The sequence below is a fragment of the Canis lupus genome, chromosome 2, assembly GCF_011100685.1.
Source record: "Canis lupus familiaris isolate Mischka breed German Shepherd chromosome 2, alternate assembly UU_Cfam_GSD_1.0, whole genome shotgun sequence".
NCBI classification, from domain to species: domain Eukaryota; kingdom Metazoa; phylum Chordata; class Mammalia; order Carnivora; family Canidae; genus Canis; species Canis lupus.
Genome location: NC_049223.1, coordinates 57,768,640 through 57,794,737, shown reverse-complemented (window position 1 = coordinate 57,794,737; position 26,098 = coordinate 57,768,640). Strand labels below are relative to the sequence as shown.

Below are 26,098 nucleotides of genomic sequence, written 5' to 3'. Positions count from 1 at the left end.
CCGCCGGGCGCGGAGCCAGGGAGCGTCGCAAGTTTCCGAGCCGCGTGCGGGGCCCCGGCGCCGGCCAGCGAGGAGCCGGGCGTGGAGCGCGCCGGGCCGGACTGGGCGCCGAGAGCATGGGCAGCGACCGGAGCGCGCTCGGACGGCCGGGCCGGGCGGGCAGTGTCCTCGGCGGCCGGGAGGCGGCGGCGCGGCCGCGGCTGCTGCCGCTGCTCCTGGTGCTGCTGGGCTGCCTGGGCCGCGGCGCGGCGGCGGAGGACGCAGAAGTCAACGCCGAGGTAAGGACCCCGGCCCGGAGCCTCGGGGCGGGTGGGTGGGCGGGGGGAGCCACGCCCGCAGCCCGGAGGGGGTGGAGGCGCGGAGACGAGCCGGGGTCCCGGAGATGGGGGGCGGGGAAGACCGGGGCCCGGCGACCTGCGGCTCCCCAGCCCGCGCTCTGCGGCGCGCCTCCTCCCGGATCCTGGAGGGCGGAGGACTCGCGCCCGCTGCACCCCCAGGGCCCTCCGCGGCGCTGAGCCGCTTCTGCTGCCCCCAGCCCTCGCTCCCCTCCGCGCCTCTCCCCGCGCGGCCGATTCCTCGAGAGCCCTGGGGCGCGCCGTGACGTTCTCTGCGAATGGGGAGGGGGCTGCCCTGGGCGGACCGAGCCGAGCGCGCAGCGCGCCCGCCGCGGCAGCCTCTGGCCCGGGTGACAGCGAGCCGCGGGCCGGGGGCGGGGGGGCGGGGGGCAGGGCCGCGAGCCTCCCAGACAGCGGTCTCGGGTCGCGGGGGCGCCTTGGCGACTTTCTTGGGCTCTTGAGCAGAAGCCGCCCCAGGGCCAGGTGGGTTCGAGGGAGACCCCGCGTCCGCGGGCGCTTCCTCCCACTAGCGCCCCTGCGCCGCCGCCTGGGTGGGAGAGGGCGGACTCCCATCGTGTTTTCATCAGGAGCCCACTGACGTCCCTACGGAGCCCGATCTCCGGATGGGTCCCGCGGTAACCAGGCACGGCCTCCTGGTGGAGCGGGGTCCCCCGGGCATCCCCCGCACCACACGCCGGCCCCTCGGGTCGCCCAGCGCCCTCCTCCCGAGCACCGACAGTGAGGGCACCAGCTCCGCCCCAGCAAGAGGGGAGCGTTCAGTCCAGACTTCTAAGCCCCGACTCCCTGCCCCGGACCAGCAGAGGGGTGGATTGGGCAGGAGCGAGGGGATGGGTGCAGGGCTCGGGCCTCGGGACCCTTGGGCCGGCCTGGAGCCTCCCGCAGCCCGGGCTGTGGGCCTGAGTGCCTTCTATTGGCCGCCGGGCCGGTGCTGCCTCCCAGCCACCCCCCCACCCCCGCGCTTCCCCACCTCCCCGGCAGCCTGGGAGATTTTTCCGATGGAAGCCTGCCCTTCCCCGCCCTGCTTTAATAAAAGCTTGGAGGAAGGGCAGGGAATTCCTCCCGGCTCAAGTTACACCTCCCAGCCAGTTCCCCACCTGCTCTGCCCTCCCTCCCTGGCCGGGCTAGGGAAAGCTGCGGGGAGCCTTGGCAGGAGGTGGAGTGGGAGCCCAACCCATGCCCAGTCCAGCCGCCCCCCATTTCACACAAGCAGTCAGGCAGAGGCTTATAGGGAGCTCCTGCCGGTGGGGACTCCCATCCAGGCAATGGGTAGAGAGTGCTTATCCAGTCCACCTGCTACCCTCTGGAGTGGAGGACCAAAGGATTGCAAGTCATATTACAATATTACAATCTATTTAAGAATGGCATCTCTGTAAAGGAAGCAACTACAGACCAAGCTGGATTGGGTGGCCCTGCCTGTGAATTGGCATCCTGGATGGCCAGGAGTTGGGGCGCTAGGAACTGTGGTTTGAGGGGCTTTCCTCTCTTTCCTTTGCTTCTGGTCCTCCATCGCCCCCCTCCTCTCCTAGCTGAGGGAGTACCCACAGCCCAGGCCTGCACTGTCAAATCTGAGCCTGTGGTGGCTCTGGCTAGAGATTTGTGACTGGCCTGCAGTCCATCTCCTGGGGGAAAACTTGGGTTAACTCACTGCTGGAAGAGACACTGGAAGGTAGAAGGATGTTGGAAGCCTTGATGTTGGAAGCCAAGGTAGACAGGGGGCCAGAGACAAGTGGGCTGCCCCAGCAACTAGAGTTGGCTTTGGGGTACAGCCCGTTCTTTGAAGTCTGTCAAGTCTATCCAGATCTGGGCCCCAAAAGTCAAATGGCTTCAGTAACCAGCCCATTTGCCAGGAGGCCCATGGGAGAACCCTAGGCCCGTGCTATCTGGGGACCAGCATCTGAGACTCCTGGGCCTGGCCCATTCCCTGTGTACAGAGCCTCCCTCCCTTAGAGGAAGGGCTCTGGCCCTCACCCGAGACAACCTCTGTAGCTCCAGACTTTCAGGTCAGGCCATGGCCGGGACCTCCCCTGAGCAGCCTGGCAACTGAGTCAAGGCCAGCCCCTCTCTCTTCCCTCTCCCTCTCCCAGGACAGAAACCACAGGAGTTTCACCAGACTAAAGAATCAGGAAGCCTGGCATGTGCTAGGAGCCGGCTACCACCTGCCACCTGGCACACCCAGCCTGGAGAAGGCAGTCGTCCTTGAGGGAGTCACCACTGAGCTGCTCTGCACTGTCCCATTGGCTGCCTGTGATGTCAAGTCCCAGGTTCCAGCCATTCTGGGCTGGAGTCCCTCTCCCCTGCACAGACCCGCGCCCTGCCGGACTGCCTTGCCAGTGGCAGCTCCTGGACTCCCTGCCCTGAGCGTCCAGCCCCTGCCTTCGGGTCTCTGTCCCGCTGTTTCCGGCTGCCACACCTCGTCTGCTCAGGTGTCTCAGTTTTCACCAGAGAATCTCTGGTCTTCTCCCCGACCTGCACCCTCCTGTGAGACCTGCACCCTCCTGTGAGACACGACTTCAGGTTCTCAGACCCGCCCCACGGAGGTGACTCAGCTGCAGGGTTCACAGGTGTGGTGCCACTGGTGCCACCGCCATTAAAATGTGCTCATACCCGGGTCCGCGGAGGTAGACTTCCGCACAGCTTCCTTGCCTCTAGGGGGTGGCTGAGCAGAATGAGTAAAAAGAGGGGTGCAAGCCACCTCAAATTGTGATTTTGACCTTCAGATCTGACCATTAGGCCGAACCCCCAGGCAGCTTGTGTTCCCATCTCTGCTTGCGCTACCTTCCTGGTCCTTTTATTTTTTATTTTATTTTATTTTATTTTATTTCTTGCTGGTCCTTTTAGGATCGTTTCTTTTTTTTTTTTTTTTTTAATTTTTATTTATTTATGATAGTCACAGAGAGAGAGAGAGAGAGAGAGGCAGAGACACAGGCAGAGGGAGAAGCAGGCTCCATGCACCGGGAGCCTGACGTGGGATTCGATCCCGGGTCTCCAGGATCGCGCCCTGGGCCAAAGGCAGGCGCTAAACCACTGTGCCACCCAGGGATCCCTAGGATCGTTTCTTAAATGCGGAGCAGAGAGTGCAGAGGTACCCTGTGCCCACCCTCAGGGAAAAGGGGTTAATGTGAGGGCCTTGTCATTGGGAACCTTCAGAAGAAGCTTAGTCTTCTCTCTTCCCTCCCATCTTGGCTTTCCAGTGTCTTCTCCAACTAAACAAACCACTCCTCGCCATACTCTGTTTCAAAACCCAGAGAGAACTGGGCTGATGAGCTCAGCCAGGGACCTGGCATCCGATTGGGCCATGCTCATCACAGTCCATCTCCTGCCAGGTCCCCGCGTCTGGGCTGCCCCGCCGTCCAGTCAGCCAGCCACCTCCATGTGAAGAATAGCCCGGCGGGTGCTTGTCTCAACACTCGACCTGCCCATTCTGACCCCTGAACACAGCTACCTTCCTTTGTCCCACCCCAAGGAGCAGAACACTCCTGGATCCCCTATGGGAGACTTTGTGCAAACTCCCAGCACTCACTGCCCATGTTTTCTGAGGCCAACTCAGAATGGCCATGGAAGGGCCCCTTCTGTTCCTTGACCAGATGCTCCCTGCCATCATCACCCAGCTGCCCAGCTGGGATTTTGATTTCTGCCTGAGGCCAGCTGGGGGTCACCACTGCTCCCACCTCGGGTTGTAGTTGGTGCTCTACACTGAATGTGTGTGTCCTCCTTCAAAATCATATGTTGAAATCTGCCTCCTGAGGTGATGGTATTAGGAGGGAGGCCTTTAAGAGGTGACTAGGTCATGAGGATGGAGCCCTCTTGAAGGAAACTCTGAGAAAGCTCCCTTGCCCCATCTACCATGTGAGGGCACAGCAAGCAGTCGGCAGTTGGCAGTCCACAACCCAGAAGAAAGACCTCCCTGGGACATAACCCTGCCACTGCCCTCATCTTGGGCTGCTGGCCTCTAGAACTGTGAGCAATGAATGTTATAAGTCACCCAGCTTATGGTATTTTTGTTATTGTGGTCTAAACAGACTGAGACATCTGGTATCTTCCGTATGATCCCAAGGTTTACATGGCCCACACCACTGGCCACTCAGGTAGGGGCCAAGCCCCATGGCCAGCTTGCTTTCGGACCTGGAGGTGCAGTCCCTGAGTCGGCAGAAGCAGAGAGGGGTCAGGGACTGTCTGCTGGGACCCCCTCTACCACACAGGGTCCTAGAAGGACCGGACCGATGAATGTGAGGACCTGGGGCCCTGCAGGTGGAACGCTGTAAGCCTGCAGCACACCATAGGTGCCTTCTAGCTGAATGAGCTCCCCCCAAATCAGGGCTCACATGAGGGTGCTTCCCAGTTCTGGAGAAGCCTGGAGACCAAAGGCTGTGGACCGGACCCTTTGGGGGAGGTAGCACAGATTTTGCATGCCCAGACAAGAACGGCATAGATATGCATGCTGGGCTTGGATCAGAGAGACAGAGAAGGATGCCTCTTACCACGTCCCATTGCCCTTGTGGGAACAGCAGGAAATGAGCAAGAAGACCCAAATCATTCTCTGATGTCTGGACAGACAGATGAGGACCAAGGTGCCTGTTGCTATCCAGCCTTTAGAGATGTTTCCCGTCCCACTGCCATCTGATGGTCAAGCTGCCAGAGCCTGGAGGCCAGGGTGTGGATCAGCTTTCCAGGGCTGGCCATTAGCCCTGAGAACTACCTTGTCTTTCCGGGAGCGACTGCCACCCTGGCGGGGTGAGAGCCCAGCTTCGTGTGGAGCATTTAGGAGCATGGCCCTGGGTACATAAGCACTTGCAAAATGGTGGCCAAACACAGTGACAATGAGTAGCAAATAGCATTTGCTGTTGGGCAAGTCATGAAACCTCTGTGTGCCGCAGTTTCCCTGTCTACAGAATGAGAATTGTAATAGCATCTACCAGTTGGAGTTACTGGGGAGATCCAGTACATTTATGTGTAAAATGCTGAACAGTGTGCCCAGTGGTCCTCACGTGGGGCCCAATGAGGATCAGGTGTCATTGTTGAGCATCTTCAACATCCGTAGTTATGTCCTAGCACGGCCTGTGGGTGTTTTTTTTTTTTTTTTTTAATTTATTTATGATAGGCACACAGTGAGAGAGACAGGCAGAGACACAGGCAGAGGAAGAAGCAGGCTCCATGCACTGGGAGCCTGACGTGGGATTCGATCCTGGGTCTCCAGGATCATGCCCTGGGCCAAAGGCAGGCGCTAAACCGCTGCGCCACCCAGGGATCCCCCGTGGGTGTTTTGTATGCATTTTCCCATTCAGTCCCGGTGTTAACTCTGCAAGTGTAGGGGCTGTTGTTACCCTGCTGTACAGGAGAGGAAACTGAGACTAGGGGAGGGGTAAGAGAAGTTGCCCCAAACTCCACAGCCGGAGGGGTAGCAGAGCTGGAATGAACCCAGCTGGTCTGGCCTGGAGCACGAGTGCTGGGCTACAGGCTGCAAGGTGTCATCCTGTGTGGTGCCCCGCTGAGCTGAAGCCAGGTGGGAAGGAGGTTGTGGAGGTGAGGCCAGAATGGCACCTAGCCCTCCCCCACAGCCTATCCAGCCACCCAGGCTTTGTACCCTGAGCACACTATCTACACTTGATAGATACTAGTATCTACTACAGGAGAGTTTCCAGGTGAGGCCCCAAGGCCTGGCTCCCATCCTGCCCCGAAACTACTAGCAAACGGGGCACATTCACCCCGCCCTCTGGCCCAAGGACCTGGCCTAAGGACTGGTCTGTTTTTCCCTCCAGGTTAAGGATTACAGGCCCAGGCTGGAAGAGGGCGGGTGAGGGGGGTGGGGAAGAAACCCAGGAAACTCTGGCAACTACCTCCTTCCTGCTTCCCTGGCTGGACCTCCCCACCCCTTCTACTCTGCCTGCCACCCAGAGCAACTTCCCCAGCTGCAGCCTTCATGTAGTGGGGCGGGAGAACAGCTTGAGCCCCAAATGAGCAAGTGTGTTCTTCTGGAACTGCTAAAATATGGACCGTGCTGTCTCAAAAGGCAAAAGCATCCACCAAGGACAGGGGCTTGGCGTGGTGCCCCCTCTCTTCACTGGCCTTGGGTCTGTGTCATCTGTGCTATCATCCCATTGTGGCAGGTAGGAGTGATTAATATTGACTCTGTTTTGCAAGGAAGGAACAGGGGGCTCAGAGAAGCTTAATTAGCGTGCCTGCATCACTCAAAGGCCTGTTAGGTGGACAAACAGTCAAGACCAAGGGGCACGTGTCACTGGGAGGCAGATTTCTGCTCCACCTGAGGAGGAGCTTCCCAACAGTCATGGATGCCCAAAGACAGAATGGGCTCCCTTGGTGGCAGTGGGCACCCCATCTTTGCAGGGGTACAGGCTGGAAGAGTCCTGGGCCCAGCCATGGTCCGTAGAATCTTCAGTGAGGTAGCTAGATTTGATGGCCCTGAGGTCCTCTCTAGACTAAGGCTGGATGAGTCTAGGGCTGGGTGGGGTCATCTAGCTGCTGAATGGGCTCCTGGCTCTGATCCCCCGGAGAGGGTACCCCCAATGGCCCCAGGGTGCATGCTTTGCATCTGCAGGGTTTGTGGCTTCCCAGGACTACAAATCTCAGCGCTGGCTCTGTGCTGGCCAAATCCAGAGCCAGGCAAGACCTTGGCCTGTTCCCAAGAGCCCACAGACCAGGATACAGAGTAAGGGAGGTGAACACCATGAGGACCTCACACCATGGAAGGTCCAGGTCCGTCACTGGGAGCTCTGACAAGATGCCTTTTATGCCTGACTGGCAACCCTGCCAGGGTCTGCTTGGACTGCAGAGAGAGCTGTGGGTGACAGAAGCAGGGCAGAGCCCTGCAGAGAGCGTCCTTATCGCACAGGGTCCGATAAAGCCGGGTGGGAGGGGCCCCAGCAATCAGTCTGGAGGAGCTGGCTGTGGTGGCAGCAGGGGCGCTCCCCCGCCCCCGGCCCCCCACAGCCGCTTAATGCACAATATTGATCCGAGGCTCCTTCTCAGACATACCCTCCCTATGGGCCTGGCTTGGCATTGTCTCAGCAATTCTAGGGGGCAGCCCTGGTGACATGGCCCAGCGCCCAGACCCAGCCAGGGAGGTGGGGTGTGGGGATGATTAGATGCCCTCCCCCAGTGCTGTGCTGGGTGTTGCTCATCCAGCCAAGAGGAGCCGGTGCTACTTCACAGTAGCCTGGGCCAATAGCACCGCTTATGGGCTCCAATTCTAGCCAGACAGTTGTGTGACCCTGGGTGGGCCACTCACCCTCTCTGAACCTCACTCTTTGTATAATGGGGATGGGGTTACTTGTGAGCATTGAGTGGGATGGCAAGAGTAAACTGCCTGGCCCACAGTAGGTTCGCAGCCTTTATGGCCTCACCGAGGGGCCAGGGGGCCAGGAATCTCCCCTCAGACTCCTGATGGTCCCACATTTCCTTACCTGGGGTTACCACTCACCTGAAGCGTCTATACATACTTAAGAGGGTGAGGTCTGGAGCTAGGGAAAGAAATGGCTGGAAGAACTTGGGTAGTGGGGTCTCTCTGCATGGTCCCTAGAATTCTCTTTTTAGATCCTTCTCTGCCATCAACTGGACATTGGCCCTCGTAGAGGAGGTCCCCCTGACCTGTCCTCCCCTCAGTTTCCCCACCTGCTTGGCTTACCCCACTTACGAGACTCTAGGTAACAAGAAAGAAAAGGGGGCTACTTCTGTAACGGACAGACTTTACAGTCACCAGTGGGAACAGCAGGGCCTTGAACACAGCCCCTCCCCGACTTTGAGCCAGCAAGGTCGGTCATGACCTTGGAATCACTACCCCCTTTTGGCCCATAACGGCAGAGCATGCCTGCAAGCTGGGACCCGAGGGGTGCGAGCAGCCGCTGTCACACACGTGTGCAGCCGAATGCCATGCTCTCCCCTCCTGGGCTGGTCACACAGCCCGGCAGCAGGGCGGAGAGAGACCCCCTAGACACGGGGAACGTGAAAGCCCACACAGCCCCAAGGCGGGTGTAGACCATCGGCGCTTGGCAGTCAGCCCTGAGCACAGGCTTGCCAGAGTCAGGCGGGCTCCAGCAGCAGCTTCACCCTGGCGTCTGGGGCTCCGCCGCCCTGCGCCCCGGCCACGTGTCTGCCCCCCTCCCTCACATGCCCTTGCTTCTGGCCGCCTTCTCGCACTGGCGGTGCCCGGGGCCACTGGTCCCCAGGAGACTGACCGGTCAAGGCCTGGCCAATGCTGACACGGAAGCTCTTGGCTTCCCTGAGCCCCCAGGGGTGCTTGTCTGCATGGAGGAGGGTCCTCAGGCACCTTCCCGTCGGCCCTGAGCTGCCCCTGAGCTGCCCCTTGGCTCTGCGGGGTCTGGAGCTCTTCACCGGGACGGCCCCAGCTCCCCTCCCTCCCCAGGGCCGCCGAGCCTGCCTGCCCGCCGCGGAGCCTGCCCCTGCCCTCCCCCTGTCACTGCAGACGCTGCTAATCAGCCCCTTGGTGGCCTGTGATTGCACTCCCTGAGATATTTTTACCTTATGCAAATAGGTGCTGTAGAGGCGCCCTCGTCGTCCGCAGGCTCCCCCCACTGTCAGCTGGCCTGGCATCATGGTTCTGTGTCTCCAAGCCGCTTCGGGGACCCGCGGGCTCCGGTGGACTCCCGCCCCGCCCTTCCGTGCGCACGGAGCTTCAGGAGAGCTTGCCCGCGCTGGGGGAGGACAGGGAGGGGGCCTGTGGCCCTGCCAGTGTGGGAGGGTAGGACCCCTGGGTGGGAGGGTCGGGGAGGTGGGGGGCAGAGCACTCCTGCCTCCCCCTCTGCCCTGCCCTGGCCTGAGGCTGGAGCCTGGACCCTTCCACTCTCCGGAGAGGCAAAAGGCTGCCGTTCCAGGGACAGCCAGACAGGCCTCTGTCATTAATAATACATTGATTGAGCACCTTTCCCTGCCCAGCACATGGCCAAGCCGCGGTATGGCCCCCCCACTCCTCCTCCAGGAAGCCCGCGTGAGGAGGCAGGTCCTGGTCCAGCCGCCCCGTGTCGGTGGGCTCTGACGTCTGCAGGTGCCTCATCCCCAGTGCCTCCTGGAGGTCGGAGCCGGGCCAGCTGGCCTGCGGACCCCTCACAGCTCCCCCGCTGCTTCACCTGCCGTCACTCGTCCCTTGCTTTCTGGGGGTGCCCAGTGTCCCAGGGGAGGGGAGGTGCTCCAAGGCACAGATTCCCCCCTAAGTGGCCACATCTCTGTGGTTGTCTTCTGTCTCATTTTATGTCTGACATGGATTTCGTTAAATGCAGCACTTGATTAGAGGATGTTTGATTTTTTTTTTTTAACACTGTCCCTTTGAATAAATATAAACTTGGCTGTCTTGTCTTCTGGAAATAAAAAAAAAAATGTAGTCTGCCAACAGCCTAACGCACAGGCGGCATCCAGCCACACCTGAAGTGCCTGGGCCAGAGTTGGTCCCCAGCTCTGTGTCTCTGCCTCCTTGTTCTGTGGCTGTTTCTCAGGGCCTGGGAGGCCTGGCAGCTGCGGCTGGGCATTTGTGCCCCCCTCTTTGGATCCACAGCCATTGCCTCCAGCAGAGGCAGTGGGCACCGCTGAGCCCAGCCATGCCGGGGCGGGGCGGGGGGGGGTAGGCTGGCAGGTGGCAGGGAGGGAGCAAGTATTTGAGTTGGCTGTGCTGCTGGTGGCAGGAGACATGGGCGTGGCCAGCTGACATAGGGCTGTTGGTCCACAGCAGCCACCATATCTGGCCATCATCCTGCCTTATGGGACTTTGATGTGCAGCCTTAACCTTCCAGAGCCTCCAAGAGAGCAGGCCTCAGGTGCCCTCATTCTGGGGCCCCCCAGAGACCCAGAGTGGGCCAGGAGAGGTACAAAGGACACTTCCATGTGTCCAGGGACTGCTATGGGCCGTCCCATGGCAGTCACCATGCGCTCATGGCCAGGATGAATTCTTACTGCGATTCGGTTTGGCTCATCAGGGATCCCATCCTCCAGCTGCGGCTGTGACAGTCATGTCTGCTCACAGACTTGCAGGCGTGAATCCCTCCCTCTGTGGGAACACCTGGTCTTCCCAGGGAGCCCGTAAGCACCTGGAGGTCAGCACAGCTCCCCCGTGGTCCTCCATAGCCTCCAGCTGGCATGGTGTCTGGCACAGGGTGCCACAGAAACTCTCGGCAGGAGTAGGGGTGGGTGGATAAATGGACAGATGAATAGATGGAGAAGACTTGCCCAGCAAGCTCTGGAAGGGGACCGGCACCCCCATTGTGTGCCTGCTGCTTTTCCCAGGGCTGTCTTCCTCAGATCTCATGACCTCCACAACCCCATTGATTTCCTTGAGTAAACTCAGACCTGGTGAGAACAAAGCATCTGTGGCAAGCAGGGACTGGACTTTAGGCCTCCTGGCCCATCCTCTTGGGCCTGGGTGCGCTGCCCAAATCCATCTACTCTTCTTTCGGGAGGGTCGGATCTGTCAGAGAGCACTGCCGGGGGTCGGCTTTCCTACTTGGTGAGGCCTCAAGAGGTTCTGAGCCCCTCAGGGTCCCCAGCAGTCTGCCAGGAGTGGTAGGGGGCCCTCCCTGGAGCAGCCAGTACAATGACAAGGACAGCTACTGTGGACTGTCCTCATGGACAGTTCCCATCCTAATGGGGGAAGACAAATAATAAATACCTAAGTGAAACATGTAATGTGTTAGATGGTGACAAGTACAGGGAAGGAGAAGAGGGGATGCAGGGTACACAGATGGGGGTCTTCTTTTAACATTGTGTTGTCAGAGAATGCCCCTCCACTAAGGGGAGGTGAAAGCAGAGCCTGAAGAAAATGGGAGTGGGAACCATACAGGTGTCTGGGCAGCAGGAGCAGCAAGTGCAAAGGTCCTGAGGCAGAGATGTGACCAGCTAGGGTCAGGCAGGAGCAGTGAGGTCTGAGAGCGAAGGCCCGGCCAGGTACTGAGGGCCTGGCTTTTCCGCTGAGCTGGGAAGTCTTTGGAGGATTCTAAGCAGAAGACTCAGCAGACCTGACTTGTAAAGGCCTTTTATTCTTGCTCTTGTGTGAGAACAGGCCGTAGGAGGTGGCAGCAAAGAGAACAGTACAGAGGCTCACATGGTCACTGCAGTAGGAGGTGGCAGCGGCCCCAACCAGGCGGTGGTGGCGGTGGTGGGCAGTGGTCGGTGCAGGCTGTGTGTTTAGAAGTAGCAGTGCTAGACATGGTGACCGAGTGGTGGCTTCTCCTTTGCAGAACTGGCTGAGGCTGTACGGCTACCTGCCCCAGCCCAGCCGCCACATGTCCACCATGCGCTCCGCCCAGATCCTGGCCTCAGCCCTCGCAGAGATGCAGCGCTTCTATGGGATTCCTGTCACGGGCGTGCTTGACGAAGAAACCAAGGCGTGAGTCCCTCCACCGAGCCCTCCCCCGACCCCAATGGCACCTGCCCTCCTTCTGACCTGCTCTGACAAGGGTTTGGCAGGTGGAGTTTCCAGATTAGAGGGGCCTAGATAAGAAATGGCGAAGGGTTAGGTCTTCCATGCTAGTTCTGATTCCACGCTGGGAGTGGCTGCCTGAAGCTTCATGTTGAGCCCCAGGAGGTGACTCTGGTCAAGCAGCAAGGAGCGTGGGGCGGGCTGGTGATGTCTGCCACAGACAGGGGAATGGGGAGGAGCAGCATGCATGCCCTAGCTGGGACATCCTCATCCTTGCTTGGCCCGGGCTCTGTGCTGAATCTGACAGAGGTGATGGGACACGTCGTTGAGTGTGCACTGAGCATAACATATCAAGGAGTAACTCTCCCATTCCCGGGTGATACTGGTGAAAGGGAGCTTAGCTTGGTGGAGCCCTACTGGGCACTCAGTCTTCCAGTCTGAGGTCAATGGGCCCGTGTTTCTGTTGAGGATACCGAAGCACGGAAAGCCTCCCACCTCCACCATACCCATAGAAAGGGTGGCTGGAGGCCACAGGCAAAGGGGTGGAAGAAGGTGGGCTGCCTGGAAGAGGCAGAGCCAAAGCAGGCAGACATAGGAAGGAGAGGCTCTGGACTTACCCCTCTGTGCCCATGACCCAGGTGGATGAAGCGACCCCGCTGCGGGGTGCCGGATCAGTTCGGGGTGCGCGTGAAAGCCAACCTGCGACGGCGGCGGAAACGCTATGCCCTCACGGGGAGGAAGTGGAACAACCACCACCTGACCTTCAGGTAGGGACTGTGGCGGTCCAGGGCAGCAGCTTTCCCGTCGCATCACTTGGAGACTGCCCACTCCTCTCCCCACCCGGGCTGAGGCCTCAGGCTTCCCAGTGGGCTTGTCTGGAAGGCTTCCTTTCCCAGAAGCCCACCCCAGGGTGCCCAGCACAGACAGTCCGGCCCACTCCCACGCACACAAGTTCAGCCGCACACCCCAGGCAGTCTTCCGCCGGCAAAGGTCAGGACCCTTGGACCTGCTTCCGCTCAGTGTTCCTTCCCTCCTCACTCCCTACCCACCAGCAGTCCCGGGGCTGGCTTCCCAGCTGGGGGTCACCACACTGCCTGGCAGGGGGACTTCAGGCACCTAAGGGGAGGCACGCACCTAAGGGTGGCATGGTGCTGGAATCCAGGCCTCTGGCAGATGGGCAGGCAACAGGTCCCTGCAAGAACCCTGGGTCAGGCATCCGCCTCCTTTGGCAAGAAACCCCCTGAGCCCAGAGCCCTGTGGCAGTCCCCAAGGGCTCCCCTTCCTGTTTCACTCCAGCCACCGCCCCACCCACAGCTCTGTCTCCCGAGGAAGAGCAGCTCCTGTGGCCACTTAGACCCAGGCCCCCAGAGCGAATTCATGGCCCAACCAGCTTTTAATGGAGGAGATCTGTCCAGCACACAGAAGCTTAATCTGATTTATGTGGGTAATAACAGGCTGCATCCTGCTTTTATCACGTGCAGACTCGGGGCACATGTCCTACATGAGCTAATTTGTTTTATCCCCACAGCTCCCCAAGATGAGAGCACTGCTCTCCTTTTCCCATTTTACAGATCAAGAAACTGAAATACAGAAAAGACTAAGTCGCTTGCCCCAGGTCACCTAGATCATGCCAGAGCCCAGTCTTAAACTCAGGGCAGCCTGACCCTACAGTCCAATAATCAGAACCACTTGGCCCATGTTTCCCAAGCCTCGGCCATTTGTATGCAAACCATCTAGTTCTTTCTCTCGGCTACATAGTACCTATAGTTTCGTTTGCTTAATGATTTTCCTATTTAAGATAATTGGGGACAGTGCAGCCTTATTTGGTGATATCCTAATGAACTCCCGGGTTTGACACGTTCTGTTTTTCAAATTGACATCGGAGTAAACTGACAGTTTGTACTGATGGGCGCTGTCCGTGAGCCAGCTCAGATCTTCTATATGTTTCTCATGACCATGTGTCTTCACCCCACCCCCACCCCTGCAGCGGGTGCTAGCAGGGGACAGTGAAACCCAGTAGGCCCTGGGTTCAATCCCTTGTCTCCCTGCCCACCCACAGCATCCAGAACTACACAGAGAAGCTGGGATGGTACCACTCGCTAGAGGCAGTGCGAAGGGCCTTCCGCGTGTGGGAGCAGGCCACACCCCTGGTCTTCCAGGAGGTGCCCTATGAGGACATCCGGCTGCGGCGGCAGAAGGAAGCTGACATCATGGTACTCTTTGCCTCTGGGTTCCACGGCGACAGCTCACCGTTTGACGGCACGGGGGGCTTTCTGGCCCACGCCTATTTCCCTGGCCCTGGTCTGGGCGGGGATACCCACTTCGATGCAGATGAGCCCTGGACCTTCTCCAGCACGGACCTGCATGGTGAGAGCACCTGGCCAGGGCAAGGCAGGGCAGGGGAGGCAGATCCAGGCACTGCCCTCTGAGCTGGTTGAGCAGGTACTGGGTTGGTTGGGGAGAGCATCCCCTGTGCATTTCTCTGAGCACTGCCCCTCCATCCCAGTCCGTTGACCCATGATCTCCAAGGGGCTATAGAGAAGAGAAATTATCGTACCCATATCCCAGGGGAAGCATGAGGCCCTGGAGTCAGAGCAGCTCAGCCTCTTCTAAAGGGGCAGAAGGGCCAGCTCTCTGATACCCTCAGCCCACAGGCCCCAGGCCGGGCCAGAGCTGACCATGCTGCCTACCCCCGCTGCAGGGAACAGCCTCTTCCTGGTGGCAGTGCACGAGCTGGGCCACGCTCTAGGGCTGGAGCACTCTAGCAACCCCAGTGCCATCATGGCGCCATTCTACCAGTGGATGGACACCGACACCTTCCAGCTGCCCGAGGACGACCTCCGGGGCATCCAGCAGCTCTACGGTGAGGGGGCAGCGTGGGCACGGCCAGGGGGCTCTGCACTCCGGCTCTCGACTCCCAGCCCGACCAGGCATAGGCACCACCACTAACCCTGTTCTGTAGATGAGGAAACCGGCCCAGAGAGGATTAATGATGGGTCCGCATCACTCAGTGAGTAACTGATGGTGCTAGAAATCACACCCAGGGCCAACTCCAGGGCCTGGCCCTCACCCAGGGCCCTCATGGTGTCTCCAGGCTGGGGTCCCTGAGGTCCCTCACTTACACCTCCTTTCCTCCTCAGGGTCAGTGATATTCTTATTAGATGGGGATGCCCCTGGGGTTCCAGACCCCATCCTTCTCACTCCTACTCCCAACCCAAGGCTGTCCCAGGCTCTCCAGTGAGTGTTGTTGCCTTATCACTTCACAGAGGCAGGTGGCACCCCCTCCACCCACGCCCCACCCAAGAGGGCCTCCAGTGGTGAGGTCTCTAGTTCTGTGGGTCAGGGCCTGCGCTCGGTGCCACACCGGGCCCCTTGTTAGGGCTGGCACTGCTGCGCACGGTACCTGCCCTGCTGCATACATGATGGACACTCCCCTACTGTATCCCCGCAACTGGGCAATGAGGTGGGCCCTCAGCAGAGGTCACAGAGCCGCGTTCTTTCCTCTGCACGTGTCCACGACTTCCTGGTCCCCTGAAGCAGGCTTGTGCCCTGAGGGGAATGTCCCCAAGGAGAAGTGGAGACAGGGGCAGCGTCAGGGGCACAGTGACCCATGTCTAGAGTGGGGAGGTCAAGGTGGGAGCTGTATGGAGGATGGAGGTCCTGAGGGTGATGGCTGGTGTTGGGCAGGGGTCTACTGTGGATGGATAGCAACTTGGTACGTGTCTTCCTGGACTGGGGGCCCCAGGGTCCCCTGGTTCTGGGCTGACTTCCCACTCTCCCTACCCCCCTCTGCAGGCACCCCGGATGGCCAGCCACAGCCCACCCGGCCTCTCCCCACCGTAACTCCCCGGCGGCCAGGCCGGCCAGACCATCGGCCCCCCAGACCCCCCCAGCCACCACCCCCAGGTGGGAAGCCAGAGCGACCCCCGAAGCCAGGCCCCCCAGCCCAGCCCCGAGCCACGGAACGGCCTGACCAGTATGGCCCCAACATCTGCGACGGGGACTTTGACACAGTAGCCATGCTGCGCGGGGAGATGTTCGTGTTCAAGGTCTGGCCCCTGTCCCTGCCTCCCCAAGTCCCTTGGCCCAGCCTCAGAGCAGGAGAGCACCCCCACATCCCCCTCTGCCTGCCCCAGCATCCCCCGCTGCCTCGCTGAGCAGCCTCTGGGGTGCCATCAGACCCTAGGCCAAGAAGAAACCAGCCTGGAGAGCTCGGGGCTCGGGCCGGGGTGACTAGCAAGTGCAGGCCTGTATCCCGCCCAGGGCTGGCTCGCTGGTGCCCCCCTGGCTTTCCAAGCGACCCTCCGATCTCCCTGATCTGGGCAGGGGTGGGCTGAGGAGGAGGCCTGGTCTGCCCACTGACATACACACCCTCCCCAGGGCCGCTGGTTCTGGCGGGTTCGGCACAACCGCGTCCTGGACAACTATCCCATGCCCATCGGGCACTTCTGGCGTGGCCTGCCCAGTGACATCAGTGCTGCCTACGAGCGCCAAGACGGACGTTTTGTCTTTTTTAAAGGTTAGCTGGGGTAGGTGGGAGGGCGGGGCAGCCTTCCTGCCCTGGCCTCTGGCCTGGCCTCTGACCCAGCGGGCCTGAGGGAAGAGGAAAGGGTTACATTGCATGTGTCATCCTGTTGTCCCCCATGGGGGCAGATGAGTCAGGGCAGGGGCGGGGGAGGTAGACGGCAACCGGGAGATGGGGAGACCCCCCTGGTGGGGAGGCGAGTGTCTGTCTTCTGCAGCATGGGGCTCTGCATCCTTTTCCTCCGTGCCTCTGGCAGCACCCCCTCATACAAACAGATCCCCTGAGCCCACTCGGGCAAGCCTTCTGGGGTCTGCCTGCAGGGACAGAGGGGCTCCTTCCTACCAGCCCTCCCTTTGGGGCCCACCTCCCTGGGGAGGGTCTCAAGGGCAGGATGCCCTGGCAGACCTGCCATGTCCCCAGACCTGTGGCCTGAGCCCCCCCTCAAAGCAAAGCCCCTGGGCCCCGAGGCCAGGCAGGGTGCCCCCTTTCCTGTTTGTGCACAAGGACTGTGTGTGGTGCGGGGCGGATGTTCACATGGGAATACAGGCCATTTATAGCGGGAATGTGTGGTGTGTGTACAGCTGTGAGTGAGTGACTTGTACACGTGTAAATGAGTATGTTGTGGGTGTCCCTGAGTGGCGAGTGTGTGTGACATGCAAGTGAGTTGCATTGTGTATTGTCTTGGGTGTGGGGGGGGTCAGTGCCTGTCCTGCGTGTAAGGGTGTAAGTATGAGTGTGTGTGTGGTGTGTGTGTGTGGTGTGTGTGTGTGTGTGTGGTGATTGCAGCCGTGGATGTGGATGGATCTGTAGATCCAGGATAGTATTCCTCGTGTCCTCACCCACCTCCCACTCCTGCAGGTGACCGCTACTGGCTCTTCCGAGAAGCAAACCTGGAGCCCGGCTACCCACAGCCACTGACCAGCTATGGCCTGGGCATTCCCTATGACCGCATCGACACAGCCATCTGGTGGGAACCCACAGGTCATACCTTCTTCTTCCAAGAGGACAGGTGAGCACCCCCTTCCCCAAAGGGAGAAGGCCCCAGTCGAGTGCCCCTTACCCAGAGAGGACCCACATCCCAGTGCTTTTGGTCACAGGTACTGGCGCTTCAATGAGGAGACACAGCGTGGAGACCCTGGCTACCCCAAACCCATCAGTGTCTGGCAAGGAATCCCTACCTCCCCCAAAGGGGCCTTCCTGAGCAACGATGCAGGTACCAAGGCCAACCCCCTGCGCGCTGCCCAGCACCCACATCCCTCCTCCTCCACACCCAGGATTTACCCAGCATCGCGATGGCAGGAAGGGGGACACAGCTGTGTTAGAGCCCTGGGCTGGAGGCTGCCAGAGCATGACTCTCCTGGTCCTTGCTGCACTGTCTCCATCCCCTTTTTACAGACAAATAAATCAGAGAGTTTGAGTAAAGGGCCCCAAGTCCCCCAGCAAGTGTCCAACCCATGTCTGCCTGTGTCCAGAGCTGGCCCTGGAACTGCCCTGCTCCCTACAGAGTCCAGCCCACCCTGGGAAGCCCCCAGGGACCCTGAAGCCTGAGCAGGGTGAGCTCGGCTCAGAGCACTGGAGGGCAAGGGTCTTCCCAGAGTCCCCTTTTACCCGCCTCAAAAGGAAGCTTGACCTCTGTCACCATAACTGACAAAAGGGAGCCGTGGCTTTTATTTCTCTGGTGAGGTCTCTGGCAAACGTAAGAGAAACCATTAGTCTCTGTTCTCAGGTTCTGGGGTCTCGGGCTCAGGGGAGACCCTGCTGGCTTTGCCAGTGCCTAGGCACATCACATGGTGTCTTGTACGATGGCATCACTCCCCAGCCACGCTGATCTCATTGCGTTCAGCCGAGTCTAGACTCACCCATTAGTTCAGACTTGGCCCTTCCTGGGGCTGATGGGCCGTGGGCAGAGTGCCCAAGGCCCCAGAGCTGTCCAAGGCAGTGTGGGGCTCTGCTCCAGGTCCTCCACAGGCTGGCTGCATGGCCTTGAACAAGACACTAGCCTCTCTGGTGTGGGGTGGAGCCAGTCCTGGGACAAGGTAGCAGGGCCCAGGACCCTTGTGTGTCCCGCCCCAGTCAGTGTCAACCCAGCCAGGAAGCACTAGAAGCATAGTCAGGCCCTTGACCCAAACCCTGCCCCTTTCTGAGCCAGGTCTGGCTCCTGTATGTTGGACAGCGGGGGGGTGGGGGGAGGCAGGTTTGAAAAGGCTCAGGCAAGTGACTGGGAAGGTGGGTATTTTAAAGCGGGGGCACCTTCAACATGCCCTGGTCGTCTTGAGGGTCTCTGGCTGGTGAGTGGGGCCTGACCTGACACCTCTCCTCCCTGCCTGCCCCCTGCCACCCCTGCAGCCTACACGTACTTCTACAAAGGCACCAAGTACTGGAAATTTGACAATGAGCGCCTGCGGATGGAGCCAGGCTACCCCAAATCCATCCTGCGGGACTTCATGGGCTGCCAAGAGCAGGTGGAGCCAGGCCCCCGATGGCCCGACGTGGCCCGTCCGCCCTTCAACCCCGATGGGGGTGCGGAGCCCGGGGCAGGCGGGGACGGTGAGGAGGGCGAGGAGGGCCATGAGCCTGGCACGGGGGGCCGAGACCAGGACTCCGGGGAGGACACCGACGAGGATGGGGGCAGCCGTGTGGTGGTGCAGCTGGAGGAGGTCACGCGGACAGTGAACATGGTGATGGTGCTGGTGCCGCCTCTGCTACTGCTCCTGTGCATCCTGGGTCTCACCTATGCCCTGGTGCAGATGCAGCGCAAGGGTGCGCCCCGCATGCTCCTCTACTGCAAGCGCTCTCTGCAGGAGTGGGTCTGACACCACCCCCCTCCTGCCCTCCTGCTCCTGCGCCTCACGGTGCTAAGGGCTGGGGCTGGCGGGGCCTGTGCTTCTCAGACACCTGTGCTTCTCAGACGGCAGACGGCGCCTGGGGGCACCCAGCCAGAGCCTCCTGTGGCTCCCTCAGCCCCTGGGTGGGGGCCCCTCCAGGCCCGCTGACATCCCTGCCAACCCTGCCCCATTGATTATTTATGCCCGGGTTTTGTTTTTCTTTCTTTCTTTCTTTCTTTTTTTTTTCACACTAATTGAGTATTTCATTTCTACTTTCCTGACCAGAAGCAGTGGTCCCTTAGGACAGGGATCAGAGCTTTCTAGATGTAGTTCTGCTCTGGACAGGGAGTTAGCCCCGCCTTAGCCACAGCCAGAGGAGCAGGGGGTCCAAAGGCCCCGCTGGAAGGTGGCCAAAGGGTTCCTGCGGCTCCTTCCAGCCCTGGGCCCCGCTCAGCCTGAGCTGGCTTTGGAGACTGGTGGGGCCCCCACCTGAATCTCTGCCTTAGGAAGAGCATTCACCTGGGGCAGCCTCAGGCCACAGAGGTCAGAAGGGTCAAGGGGCCTACTGGCCATGAGTCACTTGGAGTTTTGATTCCTTCCCCACCCACCCCTCTCAACCCGTGACCCAGGCTTCTCTTGCCTAAGACTCCTCCCCTGGCCCTGGCTCTGGCCCTGGCCTGCCAAGGGCCCCACAGTCCCCAGTTCCCACATTACCACTTGAGCCTCCACCTCCTCCCCTCTCTTCAGAAGCAGCCCTGGGCCTGCCTTACTAAGGACCAAAGGGGGTTTGCCAAGACCCCTCCACCCAGGGGCCTCCCTCCAGCCAGCTCCCAGCCCCTGTCCGCTCCTCTCTGACCTATGATCCACCTGGGTTCCTGCCCTGGGCCTCCTCCCTCTCTCCCTCACCCATACCACAGTCCTCAGGGGTCTCAGAACCCCATCAGCCTCAGGCACCCACTGCCAGGTCCCAGCTGCCCTGAGGAGACAGGGGGCTGATGGGCACCCACAGCCCCCCATGTACCAGACTTGACGGCTCCTCCGTCTAGCTCCCTGTCCCTCAGGGCGCTGGGAGGAGGGACACTGGCAGAGAGAGGCCAGGAGCTCATCCCCTCATGCAGACTTGTGGGACATGGCTGTAGATCCCCAAGGAGCTCACTGTGGCCTGGAGACTCCCCTTCTCCCTGGCTCAGCCCTAAAGGCAGGGACACTTCCTCCTTCTTTTCCTTCCCAAAGCAGGAGGCAAGGCTGCTGTGGAAATGGTACTGTACAGCCGGCTCTGTCCCCTGTGCTTCCCCGTAGCCCTGAGCAAGAGGGCCTGCCACCCGGACCCCCGAGGGCCCCTAGAGGGAGAGGCGTCTCACGGGCTGGCCCGGAACACAGGTCTGGCAGCTTGCTCCCCTCTCCGTCCTCGGAACCGGAGGGCCAGCCAAGGGATGGGGGGTGGGGGGCAGCGTCCACCCCCAGGCATTTCTTTCTGTAAATACTCTGCACTGATTAAATTGTACAGCCGGCAAGCGTGGCCTCCTTTGTAAGAGGCTCGAGGCTGGTGCTCACGGCTGGAGGGGCTGCGGGTGACAGGAGGGGGTCCAGGCTGGGACCAGGGGCCGGGCCTCCATGCTGAAGAGACCTTGGTCCCAGTTCTCGAGGAGGCGATCTTCCCAGGGGGCCTGGGAGGAAGAGTGAGGGGTGCTGCCCTCCGGAGACCAGGGGAAAGTGAGGCGGGGACGGGCTTGGCCCTGCCGGAGTGGGGCCGGCAGAGTGCAGACTTGACCTGACGTTTCTTCGTGGTGAGGGAGGGCGTCCCTGCTTCCCACGCACAGTGCGTGACCAGGAGGGGTGGGAACGCCAGGCCAGGCCACCTCGTTCTCCCACCCATCCACACTGGGTTCTGGGCGCCCGAAGACCAGCTTGGAGGCAAGAGATGGGACATGCTACCGCTTCGGATCTGGAAAGTGCCCCTTCAGCACACGCTCTGCTCAGAGGATGAGATGGTGGCCACCATCTGTCCTGCCATCTTTGGAGAAGCAGAAAATCTCACCCTGGGCAGCCTGCAGATGAGGCCCAGGAGAGCAGGAGACTGAAGCTTTTCTGCCCCTGGAATGTGGGCCTGGCTGGCACGGACCCCACATCCTCCTCTGGGCCGAGCTACTGGGCACTGGCCTGCACCCCCAGAAATGCAATGGTCAGCTGTTGTGGGGTGCCACCGCCACCGCAGAGCAGACCAGGCCTCCCCAACAGCTGGGGCGAGGGCCTTCAACCTGTGCCACACCCCACCCTCCTGCGCTCCTCCTCCCCAGCCCCCCTTGATCACACCCTTTCCTCTCTTTGTGTTGAAAACTGGCTGAGGAGAGGAGGAAATGCTGGCCCTCAGAAGCCCCGAAGGCCTCTCAGGCCCAGCTAGGAAATGGCCCGTGAGGGCCCCCCACCCACCACAGGGCCCTGGGCGGGCAGCATGGCGGCCGGGTTTAGACGCCATCTTGTTAGCCACAGGGCCCCACCAGGTCTGAAGCCTGAAGCCTGAGGGTCACTCAGAAGCCCAGAGGTCCCCAGGCAGGTGGAGGGCGGGGTAGGGGCCCAGGAACGATAAAGGAGAGGATGCGGGACCTCCCACCGAGCTCTTCCTCAGAGCCCGGGCCAGGGAAGAGACTGGGCAGAGGAGGCTGCAGCTCCTCAGGAAATCGCCTGAGGAGACTTCGACGCCCAAGCGCTCTGGTAAAATCTCAAAGAACCAGTGGCTGAAGGAATGAATCCTGTGATGCGCCCCGGTCCTCCTCCCTCTGGGGCCCACACATGTGGAGGTTCTGAGGTTTGGGTGTAAAGCCCCAACCCTGCCTCGCGCATCCCCAGAGAGCCGGCGGTGTGACCGGACACCCTCTTCCCCACCAGGACTAACAGGAACCTACCTGCATCTTTAGGTTGGTTTTGTTTGCTGTGGCTGTACCTGAGCTCACCATGGGCCTCAGCCCCCATCTTGCTAATTGCCAAGTAAGATCATTAAGACTTACCAGATACACAAAAAGAAGCAAAATATAAGTCATCTAATTACCCAGGCCAGTGTTGACCGCTTGGCGTGTTTCTTCAGCCTTTTTTTCCTCACGTTTGCACAGCTTGGAGTCGTAGAGTCTAAAATATCCTGGGCTTCAGCCTGATGCTCCCCATGCCTACATCTCAGCGGACAGGGTAACACGACAGGCCTCACGGGCCACCGGGAGGGCAACGGAGGGTGGGTGGGTGTGCAGCGCTGGCCACGTGCCTGGAGCGCAAGTGCTCAGTGGGCAACTGCGACCCCAGTCGGCTTGCACACTTCCCACTTACATTTTACTCATAAGAAATGGTGGGGTTCAGAGAGGTCAAGTGACTTTGCCAAGGTCACACAGCTAGGAAATGGCCACGCTGGGAGAAGAACCCAGACGGACGGACTTGCAGGGCAGTTCGGCCCCAGCTCATCCTGGTGCCGTTGGAGAATAGAGACAGGGAAGAGGCGCCCCTGCCCACCCTAGTCTTCCCTCCCCATACATTCTAAGCATTAAAGACCCCAGGGCCACCAACAGAGCCCCCTTTCAGGCTGGGGCAGGGGCCAAGCTGGCCGCTTCCTCCCTGCCAAACTTGGCAGAAAAGCCTTTTTGTTGTGGCTCACATAGAGGCCATTCTCCGGCTCACGGGAAGGAATGGCTGGTTTCCTGTCCATTCCCAGACTGCAGTGGGCTCCTCCATGTAGGCCCAAAAGGAACAGGGCTTTCTGGGCCTCCGCATCGTCCAGTCCTACCTCGGGGACCCACAGCTGCCAGGCTTTACCCTCCTGCTTGTGAAACCACACAAGGGGGCAGAGGTCAGCCACTTCCTGCTCACCCCCCCACCCCCCCGCCCGCAAATGCTGGAGATTCCAGGCCTCGAGGCACTTTCAGGGCAAAGTAGTACCACCCTCACCCCACTGCTCAAGTGGTCCTGTGAGGTAGAGGCCCCTGCTTGGCTGCTTGACCTGCCCCAAATGTCCCCTGGCCTGGCTTGCTTCTAGGCCTTTGCTTACGCTGTTCCCTCCTACTGGAAAACCCTTCCCTGTACAATTCATCCTGTCTAAATTGTATAGATCCTCAAGGCCCAGACAAGGCTTGCCTTTTCCAGATTGCCACCCTCCCTCCTCAAGATCGTGGAGTTTCCTTCCTCCTCTGGCTCACCCAGCACTCCTGATCATGCCTTGCCTCCAAGAGTAGCCTCCCCCTCCCCCCTTTTTAATTTAAATTCTAGTTAGTTAGCATACAGTGCAATATTGGTTTTAGGAGAATTCACTTCCATACAACACCCAGTGCTCATCTCAATCTCTAATCCCCATCACCTCCACATCAACCCTCAGTTTTTTCTCTATTTTAAGAATCTTCTTAAAAATATATTTTTTTTTATTTATTTATTCGTGAGAGACATAGAGAGAGAGAGAGAGAAGCAGAGACACAGGCAGAGGGAGAAGCGGGCTCCCTGCGGGCAACTCGATGCAGGACTCGATCCCAGGACCCCGGGATCACGCCCTGAGCTGAAGGTGGACACTCAACCGCTGAGCCACCCAGGTGCTCCACTAATATCTATTTTAGGTGTGGGTACCTGATGGGCATGGAGGAGGCTTCCCTCCTTGCCTTTCTGTCCAGGAGTGTTTATGGGATGCGGTCAAAGGTTGAGGAGCCTGGGGACAGGTGCGGGGAGGAGGGACATTCCTGTCTCACCCGCTCCCCTCCCAGCTGCCGGGCCCCTCCTCACCCTCGGGTGCCCTCAGTCCCAGACCCTGACTCAGGTTTCTCCCTGGGCCTCCGACACCTCCCACCCCCACACTGCTCACCCACCTCAGTCAGCCCGAAATAGCCTCCAAACTCCCCTTCATTTACAGCCCGGCTGCAAGGCCTCTCCTGGAAAAACGCTATCGGTCCCCTGCCAGCATGGATCACAGCAATAAACTGGATTCCATTAAGAAATCCTTCTGAGTCACTGGAAAGGGGAGAGGCAGCTATACCCCAATCATTTCATTGAAGACACACAGCACCATCCTAAAACCTGCAGGCTTCAGTGAGATCAACCTCTCTGTACAGATGGGGATACTGAGGTCTGGCTGGAAGGAAGCTGATTGGGCCACAGTCCCTGGCTGACTCTGAACTGTCTTCCAGTCTTCAGGCAGGACTCTCTCCCCCCACCAGCCACCGCTCCCCCCTCACTTCCCATGCCCCGTCTTTTACTCCCCACCCAACCCTCCCCCCCTTGTGGGACCTCCCTCTTCTGCTCTTTGGAGAGCTGAGGGCAGTGTGCTGTGATTAATCCTGCCTTCCTGATAAAGGGCATTTCTGTGCTTCACAGAGCACGGATCATGGAGAGGAGCTCTGCCCTCTGCAAATAGCCCCCCATTGTCCTATGAGAACAACCCCTCCCTCCCTCTCAGGCCTGGGATTCTGGTACAGCTGACCCCATTCCCTTGGTGGCCAGATGATCTCGTGACCCAGCACTAGCCAATCAGCAACCCCGTTCATTGTTCAGGGGTCGGTGGGCCAAGCCAATCAGGGCCTCCCTGTCACTTTTTCTGGAGTCCCTTGGGGAGAGAAGCCCTGTGTCTGCCAGGATTGCTGAGCTACTGGAGCAGGAGCCTGGAGATGCTAATGGATTATCTAGACACAGCATGGAGAGAGCCTGCCTCAGAGCAGAGACAGCACAGAGGAAAACAGAGCCTTGAAGACTCTGGAAGGCACCATTTGAGTACCTGGATCCAGCCATTCCTGAAGCTCTAGGGCCCTAGGCTTTCAGTTACTTGTACCAATAAAGCCCCTTTATTTCTTAAGCTAGTGTCAGCTATTATAAGTTTGTTTTTTGTTTTTTGTTTTTTTAATTTGTGTCCTGACTGACACCCAGATGCCAAACTTGAGTTCCAAACTTGTGCTAAGCTTAACACATTCTTTTTGCCCATCTAGGACTCTTCACGGGATAGTGCCAAACCCCATGACCACAAGGCACACATCTCTTCAACCCTTGAATGTTTACTGAGAGCCAGGGCTCTCTCCCTCAGGGCCCTGACACAACTCTCAGCCTCAGTAATGCTGCCTAAGACAGCGCAGGGCACCTGAGTTCTCACATGAGGCCCTGGGGATCAAGTAGCCAGATGGTGGCAGACAAGGAGAGCTGGGGAGGCTCAGTTCACTGTTCCATGGGCTTCCCCAGATTGCAAAAGGTAATACATGGCCATGGAGGACAATCAGGAAACCACAGGAAAGGCAAAGATGACTACGAAATATGCCAGCAATTTCTACTCTGTCACCACGCAGCCCTAACATTTGGATGTAAACCCATACAAGGCTTTTCCTATGAGTATATATTAACATTTTATTTATTTTATTTTTAATTTTTATTTATTTATGATAGTCAGAGAGAGAGAGAGAGAGGGAGAGAGAGAGAGGCAGAGACACAGGCAGAGGGAGAAGCAGGCTCCATGCACCGGGAGCCCGACGTGGGATTCAATCCCGGGTCTCCAGGATCGCGCCCTGGGCCAAAGGCAGGCGCCAAACCGCTGCGCCACCCAGGAATCCCAACATTTTATTTTTTTAAAGTGAGTTTATACCAGGCATGTTGTTTTTTTACCCATCTTTACCATTTCATACAGCATGAGCTTTGAATGAGAAACAGAAATGTAAGATGTAGAAAACTTTCACTTTATTAGTTGCTTACATATTTTGAGCATGCATTATATGCCCGTAATGATGAAAGAAGTGAGTAAAGGGCATATCTTTCACCCCTTTTTGTGTCCACAGATTGTTTTCTATGACATCCTTTTGGTGGAAGCATCCTATGGATGCCCAGAGGCGTTTCCTCAACCCATGGCAAGACAATTGCAGATAACATTTTTAAAACATCCATAATTATCACTAATGGTTCTCAAGGGCTCACTCTACACCAGCTGTTCTTACCTGCTTGACTATAGTTGTTAATCTTGATAAGAACTTCATGGTGTAGTTCTTCTCTTTCCACTTCATATCAGAAGAGCACAAAGCTC

General features: G+C 59.0%; 1 protein-coding gene across 2 annotated transcripts; it reads left to right on the top strand.

Moving 5' to 3' along the window:
• Positions 1-116: 116 nt before the first annotated feature.
• MMP15 (matrix metallopeptidase 15) lies at positions 117-20,597 on the top strand. Of its 2 annotated transcripts, none has more exons than XM_038530923.1 (10): positions 117-278; positions 11,552-11,700; positions 12,372-12,500; positions 13,793-14,100; positions 14,435-14,596; positions 15,529-15,782; positions 16,114-16,252; positions 17,117-17,267; positions 17,356-17,471; positions 18,605-20,597. In XM_038530923.1, exons 1-10 carry the CDS (start codon positions 117-119, stop codon positions 19,069-19,071), a joined length of 2,037 nt encoding a protein of 678 aa, XP_038386851.1. In that variant the 3' UTR covers positions 19,072-20,597. The 2 variants fall into 2 exon arrangements, with proteins under 2 accessions (XP_038386851.1, XP_038386852.1); XM_038530924.1 differs by lacking the exon at positions 117-278 and adding an exon at positions 6,276-6,460.
• Positions 20,598-26,098: the final 5,501 nt, after the last annotated feature.

Excerpts from the sequence above, each read along its gene's own strand:
- MMP15 (XM_038530923.1), top strand. The coding sequence starts at position 117 with ATGGGCAGCGACCGGAGCGCGCTCGGACGGCCGGGCCGGGCGGGCAGT. Across the intron at positions 15,783-16,113 it reads GGGAGATGTTCGTGTTCAAG|GGCCGCTGGTTCTGGCGGGT; the intron begins GTCTGGCCCCTG and ends CACCCTCCCCAG. Across the intron at positions 17,268-17,355 it reads TTCTTCTTCCAAGAGGACAG|GTACTGGCGCTTCAATGAGG; the intron begins GTGAGCACCCCC and ends TTTTGGTCACAG.